The sequence below is a fragment of the Xenopus tropicalis genome, chromosome 7 (assembly GCF_000004195.4).
Source record: "Xenopus tropicalis strain Nigerian chromosome 7, UCB_Xtro_10.0, whole genome shotgun sequence".
In the NCBI taxonomy this organism is placed as follows: Eukaryota; Metazoa; Chordata; class Amphibia; order Anura; family Pipidae; genus Xenopus; species Xenopus tropicalis.
This window is the reverse complement of record NC_030683.2, coordinates 94,999,812-95,024,866: the sequence shown is the minus strand read 5'-3', so window position 1 is coordinate 95,024,866 and position 25,055 is coordinate 94,999,812. Positions and strand designations below refer to the sequence as shown.

General features: G+C 39.6%; 1 protein-coding gene across 2 annotated transcripts in view; it reads left to right on the top strand.

Moving 5' to 3' along the window:
- Positions 1-2,984: 2,984 nt before the first annotated feature.
- Positions 2,985-25,055, top strand: part of tmem51 (transmembrane protein 51) — a 32,411-nt gene continuing 10,340 nt past the window's right edge. Inside the window, exons 1-2 of one of the 2 annotated variants that reach the window (NM_001045722.1) lie at positions 2,985-3,052; positions 18,155-18,596. In NM_001045722.1, the coding sequence (NP_001039187.1) occupies positions 18,274-18,596 (323 nt within the window). In that variant the 5' untranslated portion in view covers positions 2,985-3,052; positions 18,155-18,273. Of the gene's footprint in view, positions 3,053-3,263; positions 3,353-18,154; positions 18,597-25,055 lie in introns of those variants that run through there. The other variant, XM_031905156.1, reaches the window with a different exon arrangement.

Here is a 25,055-nt window from a genome sequence, read left to right as displayed (position 1 = left end):
ATTCTGCGGGGTGCTAAGCCAAAATTATGTATGTATAGATAATCATCTGTGGCCAGCACACCCTTCAATGTTTCATCTAAAAAATTTTTATTGTAGATATATTGTTAAAACCAACGTTTCGGTCCTTATTAGGACCTTTCTCAAGGATCCTTGAGAAAGGTCCTAATAAGGACCGAAACGTTGGTTTTAACAATATATCTACAATAAAAAATTTTTGATGAAACACTGAAGGGTGTGCTAGCCACAGATGATTATCTATCTATCTATATATATATATATATATATATATATATATATATATATATATATATATATATATATATATATATATATATATATATACACAGTATCCACATCCACGCATCGCTACGATCTCCGGAAGTAACCCAAAGTTTCCTCTCAAGGCAACTTCAGACAATTTCTGGAAATCGTCGTTTCGCGTATGCCATCCCACCGCGATTTACATTCTTGCCGGTGGGATGGCATTGCGGTGAGATTAGTCCCCCGCGGCTTTCCATCTCACAAGCCTGAGCGGCTCGGGTAGAGTAGGTTGCGCTCGCATCTAGGGGAGGGAGAAGGTTCGTGCATTAACTTATGCGGCACCATGTTGGACTAATTAAAATATCCAACATGGCGGCCACAATAGGTGCAAATGAGCGCTCAAAACCAACAGTACCTGCAAAAAAGGTGAAAAAATTTAGCGATCAGTTACAGCTACATGTGGCCTATCTAAGTATGGGGTCGACTTTTAAACCCTTTCCTTCTCCTTTAAGCTGGTGGTTAAGCTTAGTGGATTAGGTGTTGGCCTTTCCATTTGGGGGTGTTGATACCTTGGGGGATGGGGATATAAGTTTAGTTTGGATACACATTTGTATAATCTAAAATGCCTGATAGAAACAGGGTTCACATAACGTAAGGTTATTTCCACACAGTCCAACCTACGCTTATTTGCAAAGTGATCAAGAAATATAAAGGAAAGTGTGACAATTTAATCAATCTGAGGCCATTTTTAGGACTCATTTTGAGCTAATTTTCAAGTTGTGTTAAAGTAGAGATATTTTCCTTGAGGAACACTGAGGTGATCCATTGAAGGGATCAATGCTGCTCAGTTGCCATTGAAGTAAGTGGTGAACATGTTGGCCTGTGTGGGAGCTCATTTAAATTCTACTTGTAGGCAAATCTAAGGAAGCAGAGAGTAAAATGCAGAAAAATAATGTTTCTGGATTATTTGTTTTTCTTTCTGTGTTCATTGTTGCTGTCCATTCCATAAGGCATGATCCAACAGAGCAGAATGAAATCAATGAAAACTTGCGTTGTCATGCACCACACTGCAAGCTCAAGTCTAAATGCCTCAGGGTATTCACTCTAAACAGCAATCCCCAATGGGAGAAGATAGAAATGTTAAAGATGTCCTACCTTAGCTGCAGAAATTAGGGCATGAAGTGGGCTGTTTTATACCATGGCCATTGTACCACGGGTCATTAACTGCTCCCTAAACCAAGAGAAGAAGAATATTTTTAGTGCTGGTCTTTCATTAACATACTGTAAACACAAACTTTTTAAACCTGCTTGAACTTTATAGCTTTGATCTCTTGTTCAGTGTTTTATGTACATAACATACAATGTGCATAGATTTCTGTAACTGGCCTGCTCTGCTTTATAGTCCTGTGTATAACAATATAGCTATTTCACTTACAGGAGGTTATGGTCTCCTAAAATTAAAGGACACTTATAAACTCAATGGTACTCATGTATTTTAATATTTATCTGATCCATGTACACTTGCAACAATGTTGACAGTGTATATATATGTGCCCAATATGGCAACCCTGGCCTCCTAATGCAATATTTAGAGGGAAAACTGTATGCAGCTTGACTATTAGGACTGAAAACTTCAAGTTGGCTCAGGTGTCTGTGGGCCCTTCTTCTCACCCAAACATTGGCCTTGTAAACCTACTGCCTTTATTAAAATACACCTAAGTGCATTATTGTCAGTTCCAAATGCAACCCTCCATTCTACTGTCTTTGGAATCTGGATGACATTAACAGTCCAGGTCTGTGGAAGATATGCTAGTTCATGCCTATGATTAAGTGTATATTTACACGAAACGTGTCAGGCGTATTGTTTTTAAATGGAGTAATAAAAATCAAGTTTTAAGCAAGCCGCTGTGTCCGGTGCATTTGGAGCCCTTTTGCATATGTATGCTAGTTCACTGGCCTAATAAATGGAATAAATCCAAGAGTTGGGGCATTGGGTCTGTATGAAAGTGAATATTTTAGAGAAAGTAATATCTAAATAATAACCAAAAATTGTAGCTTTATGATTAGTGTATATTCTGGTTGCTATATGTCACTGACCATAGCAACCAAGTAGCATTCTAAATTTCAGGAGGCAGACAGAATATAAAGGCAAGTAATGTAAATCCTACAATCAACAGAAAGATAACATGCCAAACGTCTCCATTGAAATCACTATACACATCAGCAGGTAATTCCAAGGGGAAAGCTTCCATTTTTCAGTATTATCAAACTACATTTACATCATGTAGGGGGGTGGCAGACGCAAATCTGTTCCCATGCCATGCTGAGGTAACTTTGGTAACCATTTCCCATGGCGGGAATAAGGAATGGAATTCTCTGTGAACCAATAAATGTTTCCTGCTTTTCTAAGACCCACAAAAGCAACTCAGCTTTAGCCATTACAGCTAACCAGATCAGCACACTAACAGTTAATTGCAACTGGTAGTTTAACCCCTTGCGTGCCGGAGAGGTCTGCATCTAACAGTGTAACGATTCATGTGTCTCGTATTCGTGCGGGAGGAAAAGTTCGCGCTTTAGGACCCAGGAAGGATCCGCACGTCCCCTCCCTGTTCCTGAGAGCGGGGGCGGGTGGGTGTGTGTGCTCGGTACTGCACCTTCCTCCTATGTGCCCAGCACAGTGCCGGGATACTGCCCGACTCCTCAGCCAGCACTAACTACTGCCCCAAAGTGTCGGGGAGTCCGTGCAGAGTGGGTCCCATGGATACAGTGTTACAGATGTGAGCTGGGGAAGGTGAGTACATTGCCCCGGGGAGAGTGGGAGGGCACGTCCAACTCACCTGAGCGGTTCAGTAACAGGGAAAGAACTTTATTGTCTTTGTGCCAGAGTGAGGGCTGTACAGCTCTGCCATAGGCACATAGCAGCCTGTTGGGAATTGTGAGAGCCTTTCTCTCTATTGGGTTTATTTGTAAACTAGCGCCACTCACTCTACACTGAGAAGGGTTTTGCTTCAGGTGAGGGTTGTGTAGCCCAGCCTTCAATGTACGCGCTTTTCCTTTTACGACGGGGCGGGATACGGCTCTGAAATTTGCTGTAAGTTTCTCCAAACAGACCCCCTGCGAATTTTGTGCAGGAATCGGCCTCACTAGTTCGGGGTTATAGTCCTATCGGATCACTTGGCGCCTGATGGGCTCTACCATACACTCTCAAGGGGGCGCATTAGGCGCAGGGTTTCCTGCCTCCCAGTCACAGCAATGGCTTTCCATAAGCGCAAAAGAAATGTGGATGGAACTAACATAAGGGATTGGGGGGGGGAGAGTTTATGCTCTATAGCCGCATATTTCTACAGGAGGACCCTCAAACGCAACTCTCTTCCAAAGGGCCAGTTTTAGGGGAAGGCAAAGAGAAAAGTGGGGCTTTTGGGGTGGTTGCTTGGACATAAACTGTTAAATCTCCCCTCAAAATAGACCCCAGCCTCACTGCATTGTCAGGGCCCCCCATCTGTTCTGTCCTGTAACTCCTGCCCTGGCTAGCCAAGTTTATACTGTGGTTATGGCTACACTCTCAAGTGCCTTGTCATTTCCATTGTGATTTATAGTTTATAATGACACTAGAAAGGTACTAGGTGTGCAATAACCATATAAATGGCAAGGCCGCAGGTTGAGTGCTGCAGGCCACAATAGCTTTTAATGGCCTTTTAGTATTATCTCTTTCCTCTGTAAATTGATTAAAGGTGGCCATACACGAGCAGATCCGCTCGCTTGGCGATGTCGCCAAGCGAGCGGATCTTCCCCCGATATCCCCACCTACGGGTGGGCGATATCGGGGACCATTTAGGTAAAAAAAATAATAATCCGATCGTTTGGCCCTGGGGCCAGACGATCGGATTATGTGGGCGGCAATGGGGCAGTCGGATCGGGGACCGCATCAACAAGCCGATGCGGTCCCCGATCCGACCAGATTTTCTAACCTGGCCGATCGAGATCTGGCCAATTTCAGGCCAGATATCGGTCGGCCAGGCCGCTCTGCTCTCCCCATACACGGGCCGATTAGCTGCCGAATCGGTCCAAGGGACCGATATCGGCAGCTATAGTCGGCCCGTGTATGGCCACCTTAAGGTGTGCTACACAATGGACAAACCGGCTAGTTGTAGCCCCAGGTGCAAGCTGAACCCTCAGCCAGGGTAAAACAATATCCAGGATAAAATGAAAAAACAGCAGCACTCCGGAAATGTAGAAAAAAGTCACTTTACTCAAGTGTACATGTGTGCACTTGAGTAAAGTCACTTTTTTCTACAACATTTCCGGAGTGTTGCTGTTTTTTCATTTTATCCTGGATCTCTTTCCTCTGTGTCACAGGAAGTCTGTCTGTCTGTCTGTCAGAAACTTGTGGGAGTTGTAGTTTCTTGAAAACTGGGTGACTGCACTTCTGACAACTGCCTTTGTAAGAGTTCTTTTGGCTGGATTATGGCAGAGTAAGGCTTTCCCTGAAGGCCTAGGGCAAGTACACACAGAACTCTGTGTTCTCTGTACACATTAGTGTTAGATGTGCCTTCCAACCCGTTGACCTGATCCAACGGCACCTGTGTTTTATATGCCCTTATTCACTCATCAGGAAATCACCCATCAGTTGGTACTTCCTTTTACTAGTTTGTGCAGCCTTGTGACTTGGTAGAGCACGCCTGCTTTATTTCAGGCATACATTGTGCAACCTTCATATTTGCTTCCTGGAATTAGAATGATTGCTTACATTTTGGGGTGTTGCTCTGTTTAACTTTGTGGTGATATTTAGTGCCATTGCCACCTTTATTATTAGTAAACTCAGAGTATGGGGTTTTGCATGATTTTAAGAGATTTGTCAGCCAAATTAACAGCCTTGTCATGACATTTTTTATTGGCAGGTGCCATAGCCATAAAATTTATACTCCAGTGCATTCAAAACCTGTGCTGGACTTTGCTTGACAAAGTATTTGTATCAGTTGATTATATTTTCAGTTGAGCTACATGTGACCACACCAGAGTTGGAGTTTATTGTTAGGGCTCATTCTCACAAGCATTCTCCTGCGTTCGCCACAGCAGAGCTCAAGATGAAACAGGTCTCATTCTTTCTAATGGGGCTGTACTAACACAGGCACATGTAAGCACCATACGCAGGGAAAAAGGAAATCATTTTTTTAATTTTGAATTTATTTGATTAAAATGGAGTTGGGCCTTCCTGTAATTTGGAGCTTTCTGGATAATGGGTTTCCAAAAAACAGATCTTATACCTGTACTTTCTTAAAAATACTGATGTCAGTGCATTTGTAAAACTAGGGCTGTTAAATTCACAGCAATTTAAGTGACAACGTGGCATAGCATATCCATTCATTGTTCCAGCTGCTAAATGATATTCTGAAACTGGCAGTATTGGTGGGTCATGAGAAATAATCACATAACTTTAGGCTAAACAGAGCACTGGAGAGTCATAACTGCTTTCTGCCTGGATGGGAAGAGTTTCAAGTGATGCCTGTTGCAAACTAATGAATGTTGCTCCAAATAAAACAGCCATGAACAGGTTCTATACTGCTATACAGGTACAGGTGCTATATTGCTTCTAAAACATTTATTTATCTGTATTTATGCAAAAAGAAGATTGTCTATTTAGCAGTGGTTTTATTGCACAGCCCTAGATAAATGAAATTATGCACAGTGGTTCGTATTACTGCCTTGATTTGATTCCAGCCATGATACTATCTGCAAGGCATTTAATATGTTCTTTGCGTGGGTTTCCTCTGGCTTCTTTACGTTTCTCCAACAATTCAAATATACAGGAAGGTGGCTCTGATGATATTGACCATTGTGTAAAGGTGATAGGAACCTTAGCTTATGCATGATGTAAAGTGTCTCTGAATATGGTGGCACTATCATAATAAAAATGCTGTCTGATGTGTTGGAGCAGTGCCCTCCCATCACGTTTTTATAGGGGGACTGTGCTGCCAGCAATGTTCCCTTTAAATTCCTTCTTGGCTATGTGAACAAAAAAAAAATTTTTATGCACATTTTTAAAACTGCATGCTTAGGTCAGAATAAATACAAAATTTTGTCTTTGCACACAAGATTCTTCGTGTTCACCACAATTTGTTGTGCATGCTGGCCTAAAAATCTGTTTGAGGACATAGATTAGTGGAAACATTGCAGGGAGACTGGGTGAGGCATCACCTTTATGTTTTTGTCTTAAAATAAGAGATACAATATTCTGTACTGCATTCGGGGCTTTTGTTATTCATACGCCATCCTGAAATTCATTGACTTTACCTGCTTGGTGCAGGTTTTTTTGCAACTTTTCATTATACATTTGTTAAACGTTTTCAGTGGTTTTAAAGTTTAAATTACTTATTTTTCAGTTGTTTAAAAGTTTAACATTTTTGAAATAGTTAAAACTATTCTAGGAATAATCCCAGAATCCAGCTTGCTTGGAAAGATGTCTGCAACGACAGCATGAGATCGTTTTTTTCTTATCTCATTCACTTACAATGGAAGTTGTCGCCTTTACCACAAAGTTGTTTGGCAAGGAAGCTGTCCATGTGAGCTGAAGTGTGAATCAATAGGTTGTATAAATGACCAATGTTTCTGCTTTCTGCTCTGTTTGCTGTTTAAACGTAATCAACCCCTAAACGTAATGCTGACCTTGTCACTAGCTGTTTGACTTGCAAAAATTAACTGGCATGCTGGGTAAGATGTCGCATTGTGGTTAATAATTATGGACAGTTGTGGGTAACAATGTTTTTATGTAAGCTGTGCCCAAACAGCCCCCAACAGCCCACTAGATAGTGACTGTCTGTGGCATCTTACTGCAGCCCCTGTGGCATTTGGCTGAATCCGCAGATTGCCAGTCACGGCCTGCACAGCATATCTTGGAGCTCACAAAGAATTTAGTGCACACACCTACCTATGTCATGATATAATTTAAAGGGTTGGCTCCATATTATTTTGGTAACACATTATTGTTTTTGTTTCTTCAACAAAAGGTTAAAGGAAATGCTTTGCTGTCCTTGTTTTAGCATAGCAAAAACCTGTCCCTGTTGTTGTTGTTATCCTTTATTTAGGTGCCAATATGCTTAACTGTGCTTTACATTCATATTAGTCCCTGCACTAGTGTTTTACATTTATTTATAAAAACACTAGGGTCCATTTAAACAGGAGGCAATAAAACTGCCTATATGATTCTGGAGTGAAACCTATTCTTCACTATAAGGGGAATGTTGATTTCAACCAAGCTCAGTTTCTCAGTACTGCAAGACTTTGTGCCCCTGGTTGGTCCTGCTTTCTGTTTGGTTTTGCATGGAGCTACTTATGTACAGTGCTGCGTACATAGGTAAGTAGAGCTTTATAAATAAAGATATACATACATACATACATACATACATGGAGCGTACAGCATTATTTCTGTATTGCAGGCAGTCTATTCTCAAAGCATAGACCACTAGGTGTAAAAATCAGTGCAGAGCTGCACTAGTGAGTGCCATATGCTAAAGTGCTAGTGCTCATCTACGCTTGCTCTTTGTGCCAATATTCTGGCTACCTGTGTTTTTAAGAATAGGGAGAAAGGGGCAGCAATCTATGGTGCAAAAGAGCCATGTGTTTTGCAGATGCCATTACTAGAGGGTAATTTCAGGGTTTCCTTCACATTTTGGACCTATAGGTGGTTCTGCTTGCTCCAGCTGAATCATGCACAAATGGCATTAGCAGCACTGCTTACTCAGGAGTGCCCACATTGACTCCTCTGCAACACACACTTTGTGAAATGACTGCATATTTTGTAATGCAATCATTCACCCCGCTCAGTGGTGGGGGTGACCAACTTTATGTCACTTTCTTCCAGCTGCATTTTGTATAGATTATTTTAATTAACACCAGCTAAAGCTCTCTATTGATTTTATAATTAACAAAGAATGTGTATTTGCCTTCTAATTCTCAACACTCACTTATATTCAAACCATCTCTTGTGGTGGTCATTCAGAGTTTGATTTCATTATCAATGATCCTCAATATTCACTTTCACAAAATGTACCATTGTCAACAAATAATGGCTTTCATCAAAAGCTTTCTTTCTTTTTTTTATATTGTTTTAAAATCTAAAGTTTAAAAAAAGTAATCTTTCATTTCCTGTTCTGTTAGCAGCTCAGTAAGTGTGGTTGATACATTAGTTGATACATTTTTCTGCAGCTGCATTAATTGCAGCCCCTATATCAACATGCACAGAGCAATTGGTACGACATACGTTAGTTGTGGGAATTCCTGTAGAAAGAATCCTGGAAAGGAATCCTGATTTTAAGGCTGAAGCTGAGCCTCTGGTTATTAAAGCACAGCCATAGTAGCTGTTGATCATACCTCAGTTGCAAACCAGTTTCACCCATACTGGCGACCTTCAGTGCAGTTCAGGGTTTGTTACTGCCTGGGGCTAGCAATAGTTGCATGTTCAATAAGTGGGAACATTAACTTCTGTGGATTAGGTGAAGATATTAAACTTGCTGGTGCTTGGTTGTTGATTCTGCATATGGATATGTGTGCATAATAACATTATTGCTTTCTAGGCAAAGCTTTACAGATCACCTCTGTTCTTGCTGTGGGAGTCTATGTAGGAGGAGTGTGGGACTCCTAACAAGTAAATATTTTCCTTACTAACCTAAAGGCATATACAGGAAGCCATCTGGATCCAATGATACTGATCTGATCACAGGAATGTGAGTACATTCTGTCAGGAGAGACAGATTTAGCTGTATGATTATATTCTCTGAGGAAGAAAGTAGCCCATTGTTCTCTTCATCCAACAAACATTTTCCCCTATCCTCTGGTAACATATAATATAGGAAATCACTCAAAATATAGTGCCCTTCAGCACGCAAGGCTGTATGGGGACAAATAATATATTGTAGTGATGTGGCTTGTGTACAGACTGTGTTACAGTAGAGCTGTAGGAGACTCTTTAGAGAGAAGCTGAGCCTTCTCTGCTCACATCTGTCTCAACTTAAGCAAATAAGAAACCTGGTAGGGATTCAGTACAACTGCAAACATTAAAAAGGTACTTATATGTACCATATGTTTGAGTTAATCGGGTGGTTCACCTTTATTACGCTTTGGAAATATAAATAGATATAGTCAGTTAAATTGTATACGCAATTTGGTTTAACAAAAAAAATGGATGGTTTTCAAAAGGTGCTGCATAGATCCTTAGGTTTCTCCTCTCTGCCCAAGCCAGGATAATCTCCAACACCCTGGCTACTGCCCATGCTCCATTCTGTGATCTGATTGGCTGACATGCTTCAGCCAGTTGGATCAATGAATATCAGAAATAGCAAGGGAAGGGGTGTGCACAGTTGCGTTGCCTGTGCCTCCCTGTGATGTGAGTCCCCTGACTGACAGAGCAATGAAACTTTATGCAGAACTATCTTTGCAGGTAGCTATTTTGAAAGTGATCCATTTTATTAATTAAAGCAAATTGTAAATATGATTTAGATGTTATCTATTTATATTTCTAAGCTGTAATAAAGGTGAACCACTGCTTAATGGCAACTGTCTGTTAGTAATCAGTGTTCAGGTTTCATTGTATATAGACACTTTCTGTGTAATGAACAGCAGTAATGAAAAATATGCACAGTGCAAACATACCTGAAAATATGTTTTGTGAACCCAAAGCTCTTCATCCAGCACTTGAGGAAAAATATGCATTATTTGGTTGGTCAGTTTGAAATATATATTTAACCTCCTTGCTCAAAATTTTGAGACAAATATGAACCTTTAAGTGGGTCTTTAACCCTTTCCCTGCCAACGACGTAGCTCCTATGTGCTGGCATAAAAAGATGCCAAGCACGTAGGAGCTATGGTTTCTTTATCTTGCGCTCGTTCTCTGCACTCCCTGCTTAATCCGAGTGCAGAGAACGAGCACAAAGTAAAGTACCCCCTAGGGAACGAGCAGAGGGGGGTAACTAGTGGCCCCTGGCTCCCAGGGGCCCCATAGAAAAAGGCAGGCACGTAGATTCTACGTGCCAGACTTTTTCTGCTCTCTCCCTCCCTTCCTGCACTCCCCCCACTCCGCCCCCCGCTTCCTGTGCCGCCCACTCACCACTGCAGCTGCTGTCCCTGCGTCTTTTGTCTTCCTCCTGCGATCTTCAGCTCCTTTGACCCCAGGTAAGTGCCACATGCACACGCAAACACACATAATATACTAATACACACTTATACTCACACTTACACACACACATTTTGGGGGGGTTTCACACATTCACAGCACTTACAGCACTCACACTTACTTGCATACTCACACACATGCACACAAAACACATTTTTCCTAGTGTACACACACACTTATGTCATTTTGTAATTTTTTTTTTTTTTTTTTTTTATCACATCGTTTTTATTCTTGCCTAAAAAAATGTTTTATTTCCATTGCGGCTAGAGTATTCGCTATCCGCGCAATACCTTTTGTGTATTATTTTGGTGTTTTTATTACATTTTCTGTGATTTTGGTGCATTTTTAGTCATTTTATTGCATTTTCAGTTATGCATAGTTGTTGTTCGCTTGACTTTGTCTGTAAAACTAATTTGCCCAAGCCAGAATACTCAAACTGGGATTCTGACTGCAGATATCACTAGGAAAAAAAAAACATTGATTTCAGTTTTTTGGGGGGGGGGGATTTTAGCGATTTTATTGCATTTCACATTGTTCTTTGTTACTTGTCTTGCACATGGACATTTTGTCTGCTGTATTTCAATTTGGCTTCCTCTGTACCCCACATAGTTTGGTAATCTATGCATATAGGGCATCAGACTGTTCAGTAGACCCCCTGGCATTCATATTTAGGGTGTTTTATGTTGGTACGTTATGAAATGTGGGGTACATAATGGGGCAAAATGCAAGCTTTGTGACAATTTTCAGAAATGTTATAAAAACCATTCTGTTTAGCATAGCTTTGTAGTTTGGTAGTGTGCAGGAGAAAGATGTATTTATCCATTTTTGTTTTGTCAGAATGTGTACTTTCGGAAAAGGTATGGTTTTCTAGGGTCTCTGTACTGTTAGGGTGTTTTATCTTGGTACCTAATGACCTATAGAAAATAAGATGCTGAATATTGGAAGTTTTGAGGTGATTTTTGGAAATGTCATAAAATCGGCAAACTTAGGAAAACTTTGCGGCTTGGTACTTTGGAGTAGAAAGACATGGGGTACCCATTTTAGATTTCGGGGAATGTGTGCTTTCCAAAAATATATGATTTTCTGGGGTGAGTGTACTTTTTACTAACTTTATCCCACATAAAATGATGTAAATGTGTTGATTTTGCAGAAGCTGAAATGACAGAAATGATTGATCACATGGGGGGTATGTTCATATTGGGGCCCCTACATGCCACATACTTAGGTAAACCTATACATATTGGGCATCAAACTGTTCAGTGGCCCACTGGCGTTCAAATTCAGGGTGTTTTATCTTGGTACCTAATGATACCTGGGAGAGATAAGATGCTGCAAACTGGAAGCTTTGAGAGGATTTTTGGAAATGTTATCAAAAATGCCAACTTTAGGAAAGCTTTGCGGCTTGGTACTTTTGGCGTAGAAAGACGTGGGTACCCATTTTGAATTCAAGAAAATGTGTACTTTCCAAAAATATATGGCTTTCTGGGGTGAACATACTTTTTGCTAGCTTTATCCCACATATAATGATGTAAATGTGTTGATTTTGCAGAAGCTGGAATGACAGAAATGATAGATCATATGGGGGTATGTTCACATTGGGGCCCCTACATGCCACATACTTAGGTAAACCTATACATATTGGGCATCAAACAGTTCAGTGGACCCCTGGCGTTTATTTTTAGGGTGTTTTATCTGGTTACCAAACCAATAACTTTAGGAAAGCATTGCAACTTGGTAGTTTGGAGTAGACAGGCAGTTCTATTCTGGATTCCACAGAATCTGTTCTTTCTAAAAATGTATAATTTTCTGGGATAAACCTTCTGTTAGTGGAATTTTTGACCTTGAAATCTAAAGTATGCAGCTTTCTGGAGCAGTGCTTTGGAAATTTGGTAGTGTACTGCTGGGAGTTTTTGACCTATACAAGTGAGAAATCTCCATAAAACTATATATATTTGGTATTAGCACATTCAGGAGACATGGGACTTTCCAAATCAGTTGTATTTTCATGCATAAAATAATTTTTGTTTCCGTTGTATGTGTTTATATTATGGAAAATATTATTTTTTTTTTTTAATTTTTTAGACATTTAGAATCCTATATCTTGTTACAGAATTGGAATTACACAAATATGCCACCATATTTTGAAAGCTTAGGTTGTCCTGAAAAAAACGATATACAGTTTTCCTGGGTAAACTAAAAGTCCCCCCAAGGAAAAGCCCCTAAAGTGAAACAATCCAAAATGTTCAAAAACTGTCTGGCAGTAGAAGTTCCACTTTGTTCAAAACGGCTGGCAGTGAAATGGTTAAAATGCACTATGAGCATTTATGTTTACAGTGTAGCTGGCAGGGCTTGACAAATCAACACTAGTAGTGTGCCCCAAGTAGGCCAAACTTCCCACATAGCAGCAAGCAGGGGCACGAACACTGGCCGCCAGGATCAGGTCTGCTTCTAATGCATGGAACCAGAAGCCTTGTCACTTCATGCTCTGCAGCTCAAAACTGGTTCAGGAAGTACAGGGGGAACCTGTGCACTATTTGCCAGTGAGAGTAGGGGGCACCATGGAGGGGCATAACAGTTAAGAATAGAATAGGGTTTTAGCTCCTTTTTAAAGTGGCACACTTTTACTTTTAGACAACATTTGGATTAACCCCATCTTCAAGTAGTAAGGGAGAAATTCATCCTCCAAAACAATTGAACATTTGCACAGGGGAAGCTGGATTTAACCTGATTTTATGTGTCATGTTTTTGCATATCCTACTGCTTTTAATTTAAGCTACACACCCTGTATGTCCCTCTGCCAGGGAGTGTTTGTTTTTGGAGAAAACCAACTGCATAAACATATGCCAACCTTCCTGTGACCAGTTTGTGTATGGTTTATGTGAACCAACAATGAACACTCTCAAACAGCTTTAAAACGATTGAAAAGTATAATAATTGCATATTGGAAAGTTGCTTTAAATTAGATTTGCTTTTTACCAACAAAGGTTACTTCTATACATAGACTATATAATCAAAACAAAATCCTTCTCCAGTCCTTTCATTTAAGGAAACTTGATATATATTTGTAAACTGTGATTAGCGCACCGGTATTGCAAGATGTTATACATGTAACATAGAGGATAACATGTTGAGTTGAATACCACCAACTGCAGTCCATGTAGTAACCACACAGGACTTAACGTGCAGTAAAGGCCAGCTTAGGCACAGTGCATATATTAACTATATACATGTGTAACAGAGCCCATAAAGGGGCACATTAGGCACACTATATGTAATAACCACACAAAACATAGCACCAGGTACAAAATTGCACTAGTGCATTGAAACTGCATTTAGTTCTGATCAAAGATCCATTAGGCTATAAAGGTCTAAGTGGGCAGATGTAATAGCCACATTGTTTTATATTCAGTAAGCACAGTAATGGTAAACACAGCAATGCTCTGAATATTATTTTAACCATACTAATAATAACTTGCAGTAAAAGTAATTTGTCACAACATCAGGCTCTTTTCTTTGCCAGGAAAGGGGAGCAGCAGTTCAGAATAAACATAGGGCTGTTACCTGATTGTGCACCACCCTTTTTAGAAAATTTCACATGGAGGTTGTTGTTGCCAGGTCGTGCATGTAAATAACTACATTCAGTAGCTTCATGTCCTGCACAAATGTTAGAAATGAAAGCTAACTGAAATGCATTGGGCATGGATAATTTAGTGCTAACCTGTATGATATTTCTCAGTAGCCTTCGCTCACTTTCTAAAGGCTTAAATCCAGTTCAGTTATGTGCAACTGGGCTCAACTTTTCACTCATGACATGGGGGAGCAGGACCAGACTGGGGTTTAAAATAGGCCATGGCATTTTATGTACAGAAAGGCTCACACAAAACTCATCCAAACTTACAAATCATTTTATTGAAATGCAGGATATAACTATAGGTGGAACTGATAAGCAGCTCCAATGTATGTTTATGAAAAGTTTTGTTCAGAAGTTTAAGGGCCAAACGATCTTGCTGTGGGGCCCAATAACAATTCATTTTACTGCTAAAACTGCTCATTTAGGTGATGTCATATTATTAAAATAAATAGATCCAATTACAAACAACCAATGTTATAATAAATAGTTTATAGAAATAGTTCCATTAATGTGCTAAGAAGTCAGTTCATTGGGCGTCAGTGGAATTTACCTTGAGTATTTTAACTCATTGGTGGTCAGTGGAGCTTCTATGTAAGTCACTATGTAAGTTTTTAAGAAAGTTGCATAAATTAGGTACATTTAGCATAAGTCTGTACCTACCTTAATTTAGATATCCTCTGGGCCCACCCTCTGGTCAAAATTTGACCAGTCCTGGGACAACAGTCTCTTCTGGCAGCCCTGCTAAGCAGTTCAGGGTTATACTGAAGTGCTTGTTTGTGAGGCGCGCCTCACTTTTAACATACATATCTGTGTTTTATGGTCTATGCAATATTAGTCTGAGCTTCACTTTTTTTTTTTTTTTTTCTAGGCAACAAACAGGAAGAAGGAACTTTAAGGGACATTTTAATTTATGAACTTAATAAATAGTATTCATTTTTTTTAAAAAAAATCCTTGTTTTCCTTTTTTGCCATATAAAGTTGGTCTATTTTCACTGAACTACCCCTCCCCCCCTCTTCCTTGAAAAAGAGGGCAGTTTGTTCGGTGCTCCCTATCTACCTTTGAACAAACACACACCTCCCTTATCTTAGCAGCAGCCTTTGAGCAGCTCATTATCAGATGCTTCTCCATGGCAATTTGTTTTATCAGCATATCTGAGGTCCTGTGGGACAGGAAGTACTAGTGATACTGGTACTTTTGACAAGATATTGCAAAAGCTTGCCGTCTTGCTGATCAGCCAGGAAAAAAGATTTTTATTGGGCGACGTTGAAGGTGTCTGATCAAAATCTGCATTCAGGGCTGAATTGTTAGATAGGAGTATAATCCCTATTGTTTCTACATCCATATCCGACGTTTCAGCCCTAAATGTTAATGGAGGGAACTAACGATCTTTCCTGCAACCAACGGTCACATGAAAGAGCATAATTGGTACATGTATGGCCACCGTAAGCTGTGTTCTTGTTGTGTGTGCGCACACAATAAATTGTAATGTGCACAAAGAATTTTGTCAGAAAACATGTAATTTTGTACTGCACACAGTCTTTTAAAAGTGCACACACAAGAAATGTTATTTATCTTTAATTCTCTCGTTCTTGCAGTTGACACGGCATAAGAACAAAATGGGATACTTGTCCGTCTTTCACTGCATCAATTTTTGGGTGGTTTTATGATAAGAATGCTGTTATTATCGCAACCCCCTCAACAGTAAGGGGATGACAACAGTGTACCAACCCAGCTTGCCTCAACTTGAACAGAGCTGACTTAGTTATGCAGAACCCCCACAGACTTTCTCACGGCATTGAGCACTGGTTACCTTCATAGTGTCTTATCTCTTCTACCCATGACATGGAAAGAAATGTTGTCATTAAAGTTAGCAACCAGTGAGATCAGTTCCAGGGCAGACTTTGTAGCTGTAGTTTGTAGAAAAGTAACTCCACAACTAAAAACAGCTGTGTTTAGGCTACAATGTCCTATCTGTTCAAGTGGGGGTGTGCTGAGGTTTTGTTCTCGCCTAAAGGTGGGCGATATTGGACTAATTCAGTCGTTTAGTCCTAGGGCCCAACAATCAAATTAAACCAGCAGGCATAGGCCAGATCTTGGTCGGGGGTGCCCATACACTGGCTGATAAGCTGCCTAATCAGTCTAAAGGATCCCAATGGGCAGTTAAAATTTGCCAGTGTATGGCCACCTTAAAGCTAATGACCCATGGACCGATTTAGTCATCTGTAATAGATCTCTGCTACCATGGGTAACTAATTGCTCTGAAATGCCTTTCCACCATAAACAAAAGGAGGAAACTTCAGAAAACCTAAGCACTGGCGATTCCCTTTGTTGCCCGTGGAAAAGCATTTAGAAGCGATTAGTCACCCGTAGTAGCAGAGATCTATGGCGGGCAACAAAATCGCTCCATGGGACATTAGCCTAAAGTGGCTACAATTTTATTGTTCATAAAATATTACTAATCAGAGGCAAATTGATGTTAAAAATGTAACGCGTTAAGAAATGGGCTTGTAAAAAAAATGTGCCACACACCACATGGGCTGAATTTTTGAACAGCCTTCACACTCATTAATTCTCCAAAGTTTTATTTTGGTGGATGAACTGTGTTATGGCTTTTTCCTTATATTTACATATCAATAAGCAGTATACATGCTCCCACTTTTCAGAGCACAGAAGATTAATTCTTTACTACTTTTTCTTCGTCATGATATACAGTATCTAGTAGTAATAAGTCTTAACACCAATAAACTTGCACAACAGTTCAGAGAAGTAGAGAGTTCCCTACTCCTATTTTAAAATCTTAAAAGGTTATTGGAACTACTGTGATTAAATGATGCTTTAAGTGTTTCAAATAAGTGGGAACTACCTAGTAATCACTGAATGTGATAATGCCAAGGGGAATTTTTATGGTTAATTGTAATCAAAAGCTTTCCCTGATCCACTGGAATGAATGTGCACTTTTAATTACTTGTCATTTAGCTTAAAATCTTAGTTATCAGAGACATTCATACTTCCCCTTTGCTATTATTGCTGCCTAGGGTTTCAGTGTGTTTAACATCAGAAGGAATCAATACAAATGCCTCAGAGTGTTATAAATGTAACATTAATAAAGCATAACATTTATAAAGTGGATTTTAAGTTAACCACCGTTTCCATCTATAAATATCTGCATTATCTAGGGAAAATTTTCCCTAGCAGGTTTTGCTCATATGCCTTGCATTTTATTTTCCAGTGCATAATTATAATGTATAAGCGTATTTTCTGATCTTCATTCATATCAGTGGTGAGCTTTGTTTTGGAGTCACAACCTAATGTTTTCCACACAGGTTAATGAAAACCCAGCTACTGACCACTTGAATCATTACTACAGCATCAGAAAATACACTGGAACTCGAAAATTGCATTAGACCTCATGGGTTGAGAACTAGTATTTTAAAGGGATACTGTCATGATTTTTATGGCATATTTTTTATTTCTAAATTACATAGTAAATAATTCACTCTACCATTTAAAATTGTATTCTTGAACCAACAAATGTGTTTTACTTGAATATTGGTGTGTAGGCGCCATCTCAGTGCATTTTACCTGATTTCAGAAGGAGCCAACACTGCACATTAAAACTGCTTTCAGATAACCTATTGTTTCTCCTACTCCCATGTAACTGGAGGAGTCCCAAGCTGGACTTGGGTTTCTTACTATTGAGTGCTATTTTGATTTCTACTGGGAGCTGCTATCTTGTTCCCTTTCCATTGTTCTGCTGATCGGCTGTTTGGGGGGGGGGGGGGGAACGGAGGGGAGTGATATCCCTCCAACTTGCAGTTCAGCAGCAAAGTGTGACTGAAGTTTATCAGAGCACAGGTCACATTGCTCTGGCACCCTGGGAAATGAAAAACATGATTAGCCACATGTGAAATTTCAAAATAAAAAAAAATCTGTGTTTTTGAAAAAGGGATTTCAATGCAAGATTTTGCTGGAGAAGCTCTATTAACTAATGTGTTTTGAAAAAAAAAATGTTTTCCCAGGACCCTGTGTTTCTTACTGTGTAGAGTAAGTTTGGTGTTGTTGTAATGGTGCCTTATTTATCTTGTCTTTAATACAGGAGTATCAACAATGTTTCTGAAGGGCCAGTTGTGACATTGGATTTGCTTCCCTGTGTAGTCAGATGATGATGTAAAGGAAGCAAAGTATACATTTACGCTCTCAGCATTGCTGGTGGCCATGGCCCATTCGAAATCCAATGGATCCCATTATGCACTTACTGCCATCGGAGTGGGAATGCTGGTCCTGGGAGTGGTCATGGCAGTGTGGAACTTGGTTCCAGGATCCTCCGCAGGAAACAGCAGTAAGCCAGAAATCACTACAGAGACAAACTTAAAAAGCAAGTCTTTTACAGTGGCCTATGTTCTTGTTGGGTCGGGCATCGCATTTCTATTAATCGCCATCTGTCTGAGTATCCGAAATAAAAGAAAAAGGAGGCAAAGTATGGAGGATGCCAGAGTCCCTCAAGATGAACCTAATATTGCCCAAGCTAACAGTGAAAGGTGAGTATCTATTCTTACAAAAATAAATGTGGGATAATGCACCCCTACTGCTATATATAAGCAGTGATCCCCAACTCTTTTTTTTTTTTACTTGTGAGCCACACTCAGAAGTAAAAAGTGTTGGGGAGCCACACAAGCATGAAAAAAGTTCTTTGTGGATGTTAAATAAGGACTGTGATTGGCTGTTTGTTAGACCCTTGTGGACTGCTAGCCCGAAAAGAATAAAACTTTTTTTATGCTTCCAAAACCAAACCAGAATTTTAAAATGAGCACCTGCTTTAAGGCCCCTGGAAGGGGGATAGTGAGCAACATGTTTTGGATCACTGCATATAAGGGTATTAAAAGTTAAGAGGAGTTCTATGCCCATATAAATTATATAGTTCAAGAATTCTAAAGTGTCTCCTTATATTTTTTGAAGTTGGGCTTGCATTGTATCTTACAGTTTAGAAAACAGTGGGAAGGTTGCACACACAGAAATTTGACTGTACATCTGATGTTGAGTCTTTATAAACAGAAACAGGACACGCCTAAGGGCTTGCCGCAAATCTTTTCATCTCCTGTCTTTGAATTATCACAGTGATTATGTATCAATATTTGCTGGGACCGTTGAGTAAGTTTTAAACTTAACACCAAGGTCACCGGTTTGGCAGATTCTATGCATCAAGTTCTCTTTTTGGAGCTGTGAAGCAGTCAGTAGTCATTCTGGTTACAACATAAACCTAGTTCACTTTTCCATGTGGCTGTAATAGAGGAAAAAAATAAGAGCACAATATGTATATTCACAATTTAGCGTGCAAATAGGAGACAAACAGTGACAAATGCACTATAGAGCAATCCTTTAAGCATGAATACCCAGTATGTTTTTAAGTAAAAACTGTGAAGTTTTTGTTTAGATGCTTCAATCAAACAGCCTGTTTCAGTATGCTATTTAGTAATACTAAATATATGGGTTTAGTGACCACATTGTAGAAGTTGCCCAGTGGGTTCTGCTTTTGCTGAAGGTCCAGTTGGAGATGGTTGAATCAGCTGTGTATTATATGATGTTTATCAGACCGTAGTCCGCAGTTTAGTTTGGGCACAGCAAAGTTATGGCTCATCTGTGGCATAATAATGGAAAACAAATAACAGCAATAGGTTTCATTAAATGGTTAATGTGCTCCTCAAGTAAGGTTTTTATAAACAACATATACAGCTGTTATAGCTGTTACCAATGAACTAAACAAGTGTCCTCCCATGTTTGGGAGAGCGTTTGTACCAAGGCTAAAATCAGGCATGCACTTTGCCGTCCTAACCTGACCTCTAGGGCACTGTATTATTGGGTCTGTGGATAATCATTATTGTGCTACCACTTGCAATGCACACATGCAGAGAGATTCTGTGCAGAATAAACTAGGGAAACAAAACAAACTAGAGCAATGTACTGCAATCAGCATGGGGCACTTAACAGACTTTTGGTTCCGTAATAGTATGAACCTTCCCATTAAAAAAACAACTACACTAAACTATTCAGTTTGTCTACCCCCTTGTTATTTCTCATTTTACTTTTTTGCGTATTTTGAATTTTTTTTAAGTATCAGGTCCTCATCCAGACATGCTTTCCTGTTCTGTCAAGCAGATTTCAGCATAAGTCTGAGATTTTGGGTGCCCAAAAGTTGCAGCAGAAATAGAAATTTTTAACCTTTCATATGATAAAACCCAATTAAAAAAACAATTTTAAATCCCATTTGTGTTATAGGTTTATTAAACCTCAACCGAAGTAGTTTGGGTGCAGTGCAAGTGTAGGGCTATATAGCTGTGACATTAACTGCAATGAAATGTGGTGCTTAAAAGGCCACATTATACACGTAGGTATAGCGATACAGTATGTAGTTTTCTGTAGCAAAATACAAACTTCATTTAGTCTTTAGTTCCTCTGTTTAATGTGTTCATTTTAGGGTTAAAGTTAGTGGCAGCATTCCCACTTGATAAAATGGTGAAGTAGCTGTCACACTGACTAATGGAAAAACATTGATAAAAGTGTAAAGGTCGTTCTGCTTTCCCAGAATCTGCTCTACTGAATAAAGTGTTCTGAATAAAGCCTTGAAACGTAAGTCTTTTTAAGACTGAATTACAACAATGTGATTATTATGACCTAATGAAGTGTATGTTCAGGTAGCAGGCCTCTCGCATAAAAGTAGGGAAATGGTATGGTGCCTTACAGTGTCATAGGTTTGATTCTAGCCAGGGCATTATCTTCAGGGGGGTTGTATGTTCTACTCATATCTGTGTTTGTTTCCTCCCATGCTCCAGAAACATACAGAGGTATTAACTGGCTTAATTGACCATAGTATTGTGTGATAAGAATCTGCCAGCACTAAATAAATAAAGGATTATCATTGATAACGTTTCTACTGCTGACAGACATATTGAAATATGCCATTAGTGTGCCCCAAACCATGGCGGCCACATTTCCTTCTTATTGGGAAGGAAGGGACAGCTGGAAGGCATGCTATATGTTTTGGTGGGCTTACCATACACAGAGTAAAACAAAATGGTAACACTGCTTATAGGCAGGTTATATTTTACCTGGATGTAGACAACATACCCTCTAGCATATGTAGAAAACGGCTATCAGTCAAAGATTTATTTAAAAAAACAAAAAAAATGTATAGCTTTTGCATCCCTCAACCACTTTAACCTGTCCCCCAGTCTGGCATTAGAATATGTTTTATATCAAGCAAGACCAGAAAGTACAGATTTAGAAGCATTGTGACGCTGTGTCCAACAGAACCCTTAAATTGTAACATAATTGTGAACTTTTAAATAATGATCAGCCTGTCAGTTGTACAGCCTTGCCCTTTACTTACTCTGCCTGAGAACTTCTACATGTGTAATCTATGCAAAGAATAATGTTACTGTTCACTGAGATTGCATTAATAACAAGGAATGCTTGTCTTTTGTAAAAGGAACTTTAATCTTGTTACATCTAAAACTTGTGTGTCTACAGAGGAACACATATGTGGCCACAAGGCACCGATTATCATACAAAGCTTAGATTTGAATGATCTGGGTGTGTATGATGGGAGACGAGGCAACTGATATTAGTAAAAGCCTTGGATATTGGTTGTCTCGTCGATCAGACAGAACTAAACATTTTCAGTTAATGCTGAATTGTCAGGGTAAGAATTCTTTTGTTTTTACCTGCATATTTGACAAGTCAGATCTTAAAGGGGTTGTTCACCTTTGTAATAACTTTTAGTATAATGCAGAGAATGCTATTCTGATACAATTTGCAGCTGGTCTTCATTTTTTATTACTTGTGGTTTGTAAATTATTTAGCGTTTTATTTAGCAGCTCTCCAATTTGGAATTTCTGCAGCTATCTGGTTGCTATGGTCCAATTTAACCTAGCTAGTGATTTGAAAGATACTACAAAATTAGAGATAAAGTCCGCAAAAAAAACAAAAATTTAAATAAAACAAATCTTTATTATAATCCATTAAAAATCATACCCCATGTACAAAACATGTTTCATGCTAATCTAGCACTTAATCATAGGCTCACTGCCAAAAACAGGACAGTTATGTGAGAATCTAGTTAATTTTCACATAGCTTTGTATTCCACAAATGCTAGTAGTAAATGCTGTGTAACTATAGAAAGGCAGGGATGTGTGACGTGCCTCATTAAGATATTAAACTACAGTTCCCAGTGGCCCACTGACAGCAATAGATTTGGAAGAATGCAGGTAACCCATAACCAGGCTTGGACAGGCAATCTGTGGGCAAATGCCAGAGGGGCTGCTGTAAGATGCCATAGACAGTCACTATTTATTGGGCTGGTGGGGGCTGTTTGGGCCTCTGTGTACTTGAAATGCCAGGGCCTGTCCAGAAGATTGCATTTTTTTTTGTCCTCTCTTTGGTAACACACACTGCTTGGTTATTTTGGGTTTGGGTTTAATTGCAATTATTAATCTTCGACTTCTAAATAATTCAAATCCTAAATATTTGTGGTATAAGTGATGTATGTGATATAAAGCTAGTTAGATTTTGTAGCTTAAACTTAACTTTTAGTATGTTATATAATGCCCAATTTTTAACAACCTTTCAATTGGTCGTCATTTTGAATTTTGTAAAGTTTTTGAGTTATTTGCCAGCTTCTTCTGACAGCTTCCAGATAGGGGTCACTGACATAGACAGATAAAAAAAACTATTGCTTTGTGAGGCTACAATTTTATTGCTATTTTTATGGGTTATCTTTCTATTTAGAGCCACTCTTATTCAGTTGCTAGGGTAATTTAGTACGTAGCAACCAGATAGCAGCTCCACAATTTCGAATTTCTCAAGTATTTCAGCTAAGTATTTCAAACGCCAAGATCAATTGCAAATTGTCTGTACGTCAGTTCAAAGGTGAACAACCCCTCTAATTGAAAGTAAGAGAGGGCTTCCTATGGCCCCACAGCAACTTCTGGACATGGCTTCATTTTTTTAATCCTGGGGATGATTATACCTATTAATGCATATATTTTGAAGTTAATACTTTTTACCAGCACTGATTACATGACTCCTTATCTCTCTACAGAGTAGAAATCTTCATGTCACTCAAGTATTGAGTTTAGAAGCCAAAAAACGATTGCATGGGATTATGACTCCCTTCTCTGCTGCCAGTCATTCCTTCTGCCTCAAGAACTGGCGTGCTGTATGATTAGCCTTATTGTTCCCTTATATGGTTGCACCAACAATTTGGTATTTTAGCTGTAAATCTTCTGCCACTGAGCACTAGGGATGCACCAAATCCACTATTTTGATATTCGGGGGAAAACTTAATCTGAATCCTAATTTGCCCACGGATGGGTTAAGGAGAACCACGTAAGCAAAAAAAAATATGTTCAACTTCTGTGTTCACATGATTTTAAGAAATTCGGTTCAGCCAGACACTTGGATTCGGTCAAATCCTGCTGAAAAAGGCAGAATCCCAAACAGAATCCTGGATTCGGTGCATCCCTACTGAACACCTGACCGTTCCCCTGCTCAGCTCTTGCTATTTATACATGGTGTGTCTGTGTTATGGTAAATAATGGGCTGGCACACCAATGACCTTAATAATGCGGATGAAACTAATTCAGCATGCCAAGGTCAGGCCCACGTTTGGAAGCGTCTTTCTTGATAAAGTTGCCAAACAGGAGCTGAAGCCTTAATTTGATACATCAATCATTAAAGAGATTCCTCATACTTCAGTTGTGGCAGAAGTTGCTGATCAGCTTGAACTTATACATCTGGCTGTTATTGTAAGAATGGTGTGTATGTACAGTGTAGGATCTCCAGCCTGCCTAAGGAAATAGTCTCTTGCGGTGGTTCCATATATATTCTCTCATAAAAATAAAGAATGACATTAGATATATGTTGTGGCTATAAGATTTAGTGGTAAATCTCTTTATTGCGCAGCTCATTAATTCAGAAATATGTGACCCTTTCTTGTGCAGCAGTTACTTCATCTTCCTGTTTCATTTAATTGCTAAGTCTCACATCAGCAGTCAGGAATTCTGCCCTGTCGCCTTCAAAGAACTGATTCATTGCTTGCATTTGTAGGAACAGCATCTACTCCGGTCTTGCCACTGTGTTTTAATAGGGTTTAGGCTGCGCCACGTGTGTCAAGCTCTGAGACTACAGTGACATTTTATGGCAATTATCTCACCAGCGCAGTATAGTAAAGAGAACGGCAATAATCTGTTGAAAATTTACTCCCAACAGCAACGAGGATGCTAGTTCTAACAGGATGGCCAGGCATTCAATATGAAATATGCATGATTTGTCAAATAATGTTTAGTTTTTAGGGTTGAGTTTTGCTTATATTTTTGTTTCCCTGTTTATTTGATGTGTGCTGCATACCGGTAGCCTGTAGCATGTCTGTTGAGGATTCTCATTGGTCCTACAAATCGGCATATTTACATTCTTTCCCAGCTAATGACAGACCCCCTCTGGCTTTCCTTTGAACAGTCCGCTGGTTAACGTGGCCATATACTGGCCAATAAAAGCTGCCAGCTCGGCTCTTTGCAATTTTTATTACATTTCTTCAGTTTGTTATGAGCAGATTTGGTTATAGTGGTAGCAAAAGAAGTATACAGTAGGATTTTGCCCTTTATAGATCGGGTGGAATCTTGTGAATGCCTTGCCATTGTTAAAGGAATGCCTTCCGAGCTTGACTTTCCCAGACAGATTGAATGTTCTCATGTTTGTGTCCTGGAACACAAAGGCACTACTCGCTATTCTCTGAATACACACAAGAATTTTATTGATCTGCCACATTGTGCTGTGGCATGGTTACACTCATTCTGTTGGGTACATGGGAATCTCTCTCCCAGCCTCTCTTCCTTTCTGTTAACTATAGACTCACTTTAAGGGCTGTGACAGACGGGGAGATTAGTTGGCACACATCAAATCTCCCTTGTCACGGGCGACTAATCTCCCCGATATGCCGTCGCGC